Genomic DNA, 6,000 nt, shown 5'->3' with positions numbered 1-6,000 from the left:
TTCGTAATTAAGGCTAGCATCACACTGATAAGAGCTCAGAGAAAGACATCACAAGAAAATTACAGGCCAATATCCCTCATTAAATGTAGACACAAAAACGCTCAGCAAAATACTAACAACTTGAATCCTGAAACTTATAAAAACATAATCCCATTATGACCAGCTGGGATTTATCTCAGGAATGTAAGGTTGGTTCAACATACGAAAATCAATTAATATAATATGCCATATTAATAGAATAAAAGACAAAAACCACACAATCATCTTAATAGGCATAGAAAAAGTAAACTTGTGTTATGTTATGATAAAATGTTAATGTTTATCAATGTTATGATAAAAACATCCAACAAGCTAGAAGCAACAGGGAACTTTTCAACCTGATAAAAGGACATCAACGAAAATCCCACAGCTAACATCATACTCCATGGGGACAGGGTGAACGCTTTTCCCTTTAGATCAGGAACAAGACATGGATGTCTGCTTGTACCACTTCTACTGAACACTTCACTAATGAAGGCTCTAGCCAGGGGCAATTGAACAAGAAAATGAAATAACAGGCAGCCTGACTGGAAATGAACAAGTAAAACAACCTCTCTTTGCAGATACACTCTTGTACATAGAAAATTCTAAGGCATCCACTGAAAAACTATTAGCGCTAGTAAATGAGTTTAGCAAGGCTGCAAGGATAAAGGTTGCTAAGATGACTCTACCACCTGAAAATGACTTGCAAATTCAAGGTAATCCCTATCAACATCCCAGGTAGTTTTTTTTTTTTTTTTTTTGCAGATATTAAAAACTGTTGTAAATTCACATGAAAATGCAAGGAAATGCAATGTTCTGAACAGCCAAAACAATCTTGGGGAAAAAAAAGGAAAACCAAGTTGGAGGACTCACACTTCCCAATTTCTAACTTACTGCAAAGTAACAATAATCAATACCATGTGATCCTGGCACAAGGACAGGCATAGGGACCAATAAAATAGAACTCAGAGTCCAGAAATAAATTCATGTATTATGCTTAACTGACTTTTGACAGGAGTGCCTAGACCATTCATCTGGGGAAAAAGAATAATCTCTTCAACAAATGGTACTGGGGCAAAAAATATCCGACATGCCAAAAAAAAAAAAAAAAGAAGCTGGACCTCTACCTCACATCATATACATATATTAACTCAAAAAGGATGAGAGAACTAAATATAAGAGCTAAAACTATAACACTCTTGGAAGTCTCTGAGCCCTTGAATCAGGCAATGGTTTCTTAGATGTGACTCCCAAAACACAAACCAAACAAAAAATAGACTGATTGGAGTCCCCCCCAGGAACCCCCAAAACAAAAACACTTGTACTTCAAAAGACACTATCAAGGAAGTGAACAGAGAACTTACAGGAGAAAAATATCTGCAAATCACATATTTGATAGGGGCCTGTGCTTAGTCACTCAGTCGTGTCCGACTGTGCAACCCCAAGAATACTGGAGTGGGCTGCCATGCCCTCCTCCAGGGGATCTTCCCGACCCAGGGATCAAACCCAGGTCTCCCGCATGGCAGGTGGATTCTTTACCATCTGAGCCACCAGGGAAGCCTGATAAAGGCCTTGGATCTGGATTTTATAAAGAACTCTTAGAACACAATAATAAAAAGACAAATAATTCAATTAAAAATGGGCAAAGGACTTGAATAGACATTTCTCCAAACAAGATATTCCAGTAGCCAACAGGCACGCGAGAGATGTTCAGTGTCCTTAGAGTTTTTCATGCATGCGTGCTCAGTCGCTTCAGCTGTCTCCGACTCTCTGAGACCCTTCGGACTGCAGCCCGCTAGGCTCCTCTGTCCATGGGACTCTCCAGTATTCTTTTTTTTTTTTCTTTTTCCAGTATTCTTGCCAAGGAGAAAATTGCAAATCAAAAGTCACAATGAGGCGCCACTTCAAACCCACTAGACATGGCAAAATTTAAAAAAAAAAACGAAAATATGCACTGGTGAGGAGGCAGAGAATCAGGAGCACCTGCACACTGCTGGCAGGAAAGGGAGATTGTACAGCTGCCTGGAGGTCAGTCTGGTTGTTTTCCAACAAGTTAAACCTAGAGCTAACATATACTCCAGCAATTCTACTCCTAGGGGTATATCCAAGAGAATTAAAGATACATTCACACGAAAACCTGAGTACAGATGCTGATAGAACCATTCATAAAAAGACAAAAGGTGGAAACAACCCACAACATCCATCAATGGATGGATGAACAAAATGCAGTCTCTATCTACCTATCTATCTATCCACACAATGAAACAGGGCTTTTCTGGTGGCTTGATGGTAAAGAATCTGCTTGCAGCGCAGGAGAGCCAGGTTCCATCCCTGTGTCGGACAGATCCCCTGGAGAAGGAAATGGCAACCCACTCCAGTATTCTTGCCTGGAGAATCCCATGGACAGAGGAGCCTGGCGGGCTATAGTCCATGGGGTCACGAAGAGTTGGACACGACTGAGCGACTAACGCGCCCACACAATGGCATATTATTCAGTTACAGAAAAGAACAAAGAATTGATACATGCTGCAAACGGATGAACTCTGAAATATTATGGGAAGTGAAAGAACCCAAATACTGAATCCACATAGTGAATGATTCTATTTACACAAAATGCCTAGAACAGGCAAATCCTGAGAGACAGAGATTAGCGGGCTGGCAGGGGTGAAAGGGTATGAGGCTTCTTTCTGGGATGATAAAAACGTTGTAGAATTAAGACAGTTGTGATGGTTGTACAACTTTGTGAATATGCTAAAAGGCCACGGACATAGTTTACCTTTAAAAGGGTAAATTTCATGGTATGTGAATTCTATCTATCTTCAGCCCCCTACTGATGTAAGTGTGACTGTGCTCTAGTGTGTCTGTCACTAATGGGAATGCTCTCAACTGAGGTATGCTCAGGTGGAAGGCTGGGAACTCACTGCTCAAAACAGCTACACATCCTGATAACCCCTTCAAGTTTCTCATATTGATTCATATAACAAAATATTTCAACAGCTTCCTTACAAATAACGCAAAAAAATTACATTTACACATGTAAAATTATTCTCATCTAACTTTAGAATTTGCTGTTTTTAAAAGAATACAGGACTTCCCCAGTGGTCCAATGGTTAAGAATTTGCCAGCCAAAACAGGGGACACAAGCTTGACCCCTGCTGCAGGAAGATTCCACATGCTATGGAGCAACTAAGCCGTGGGCCACCACTGCTGAGCCCGAGGTCTAGAGCCTGGGCTCTGCGTCAGGAGAAAGCAAGCAACAGGAAGCCCATGTACCGCAGCGACGAGTCCCTGCTCACCGCAACCAGAGCGTGCCCCTGCGCAGCCACAGAGACCCAGCACGGCATGCCCGCCTGCACTGAACACTGCGTAAACCAGGCAGAAAATCTCGGACAGATACAATTTATTACTAACAGCATGGATTTCGGAGAATTTTTTGTACACTCAGCCTTTCATCTCACCAAGTATTTATTGAGCACTTACTATGTGCGAAGCACATTACTAGGTACCAGGGATACAGTGGGAAGAGACACAGTTGAATGTCCCTGCGGCTGTGGAGCTGACGTGCTGGAGAAGGCAGATCAACCGTAAACAAATAAGCAGGGATCAGAGAGTGAAGGGCAGTCTTGAAGAAAATAAAATAGAGTAACTCATTTCAAGGCCCGAGGGGGCATCGCTACACAGGGTGTCCCCACACCTGGGTCCTATCTGGAAACTGCAGGAGCCAACATAAAAATATCAAAAGAAATAGCATTGCTGTTCCTCCCCTGGAGAGCATGAGCACCTTCTGTCTCTGAAACATACACAAATGAAATGGGTATGCGATCTCCCAATCAGCCTTCCAAACACAAGTGGTTGAATAATACTCGACAACACAGCTTTTTAATTTTATTATTTATTTATTTTAATACAAAGCTTTGGCATTAGCAATTTTATGAAAAAATAAAATGTACTAAAAATAAATGCTTGTGTGGCATGATTGGTAAATGATGCACAAAAATAGGTTCTTTTTTCCTTCAAGGCAATCAGTCAGAAAGCAGTGTTTTTCTTTCTTCAAAACCATTCTACCCTATGGAATAAAAGGAGAAAAAGAGAGGTCAAGAATTAGTTAAAGGGTATTTGTCAAATTTTTAAAATAGAAAGTAATTCTAACTGAATGGTGGGCTGGGTTGTCCCCAAGTATTTCCCAGAGCAGTTTGGTCAAGCCAGTCAAGCCAGTAAGCTCCTGAACTCAGCAGCTTCAGATCTGCGGTTAAGTGGCTCAGTCACTTAAAAGTGTGTTAGTACTTCCAAAAGGAAGGCAGGGGAAAGTAAAGGTTAATAGCGTTTTGTTTAAAAAATGTGGGGACAAGTATACAATTCACAACGTGTCCTGGTTTGAATGCATGTTCTGCATGATGAAGGCCCTGAGATCTGTAGCTGCTGTCTTTAAAATATGCTCTCCCTTTATGCCTCAAACAAACATGTCTTTATTTATTCTGAAATAAGATTTGAGGAGTATGGACTCCCAGGGATATAAGGCTTTCTTACAGGAACTCACGGATTTAATGTGCGTGTATTTTGTGTGTTTGCGTGTGTGTCTCCCCCTAAACCAGGTGCCTGAAGGTACCTGACGTCTGAAGCTTCCTTCGTTACCCTCAGGCTAATGCTGTCCCTCTGCAGCCTGACGGTGTGGGACTGCTCTAGCTTGCTCAGCCCTTCTGGAGTCTGGCTCATTGCTCTGGTTTCTATGTACCATGTCTTCCGTTCTGCTCTTTTCTGCCTGCTGAGCTCCAGATCCACACTCTGGACCCAAATCACTTACTCTCGGGTCATCATACAGGTCTCTAGCATTTCCTGTTTTATCTCTTCCCCGTCGTCCTGACTTTCTCCTTCAGCTCCCTATTTTTACCTAACCTACCTTCTTGCTTTCTGTCTCTACTGTGCCAAAGCAATTTCTCAGTCATTAGCAATTTTCTTTTTACTGAAAAGCCTTAGACATCACCTGCTGGTTACCAAAGAAAAAAAAAACACCAAAAAAACACCACAGTCCAAATTCCATAGTCTGCCTACTTCCACCATCACCTACAGTAGACACATCAAACCACACAACTCCTTGAACCTGCTGAGCTTCTTCCTCACCCCTGTTTTAATGCTGCCTGGCCTGGGTTCTAAGTCACTTCCTCCAGGAAGCCTTTCTGCCTCCCTCAGGGGCCCTGCGTCTGTGTGGCACTCATGCCACACTGCCCCGGCACAGGTGCAGCACCGGGTGCAGAGAGCGGGGCAGCCCATCAGCCCAGGACTCCTGCAGGGCAGGCCTGGTGCCTCAGGCTGCAGAGATGGTGCCTCACCAATGGAAGGCTGAGGGTTAGGGTCATTCACGAAACTGTGAATGAGGCCCTACACTTGTTCATTAAATACAGGTCATATTTAATACAACACATTGTTTTTATAATATTTCCTCAGTAGGCATAGGGACTTTTAATGGGTGAGTCAAGATTTTTAAACGTACTTTTTTCGCTGCCTTTCTAAGTAATTATGGGGCTTCCCTGGTGGTTCAGACAGTAAGGAATCTACCCGCAATGTGGGAGACCCAGGTTCAATCCTGGGTTGGGAATATACCCTGGAGAAGGGAATGGCAACTCACTCCAGTATGCTTGTCTGGAGAATTCCATGGACAGAGGAGCCAGGTGGGCTACAGTCCATGGAATCGCAAAGAGTTGGACACGACTGAATGGTTAACACATGTACGTATTTAAAAAAAAAACCCGATGAAGCCAAACATTAAAGGCACTTCTGAAAAATAAAAAGACTGACAAAGACAAGACAGAAGCCCAATCAAAGGTTCTGCTGCTTTAATCTTCTTTTTTGTCACTAAGTTTTTAGAAAACCAAATTTATCCTTTTCAACCATATTATCTGGAACCCTTAAATGGCCCTCTGGAGTAGTCAAAGAAAAACAGTGTAAAGGCTTGGAACCACAAGTACTGGGCTGGAATCCCAG

General features: G+C 42.5%; 1 protein-coding gene across 1 annotated transcript in view; it reads right to left on the bottom strand.

The window, feature by feature from the left end:
* Positions 1 to 3,932: 3,932 nt before the first annotated feature.
* The window catches only part of RNF130 (ring finger protein 130), a 139,903-nt gene continuing 137,835 nt past the window's right edge, over positions 3,933 to 6,000 (bottom strand). The window contains exon 9 of the mRNA XM_052642910.1: positions 3,933 to 4,087. Coding sequence (XP_052498870.1) covers positions 4,072 to 4,087 — 16 coding nt within the window. The 3' untranslated portion in view covers positions 3,933 to 4,071. The remainder of the gene's footprint in view (positions 4,088 to 6,000) is intronic.

This window comes from Budorcas taxicolor, chromosome 7 (genome assembly GCF_023091745.1).
Source record: "Budorcas taxicolor isolate Tak-1 chromosome 7, Takin1.1, whole genome shotgun sequence".
NCBI classification, from domain to species: Eukaryota; Metazoa; Chordata; class Mammalia; order Artiodactyla; family Bovidae; genus Budorcas; species Budorcas taxicolor.
Note: the sequence above shows the minus strand (reverse complement) of the source record. Positions and strands in the feature narration are given on the sequence as shown.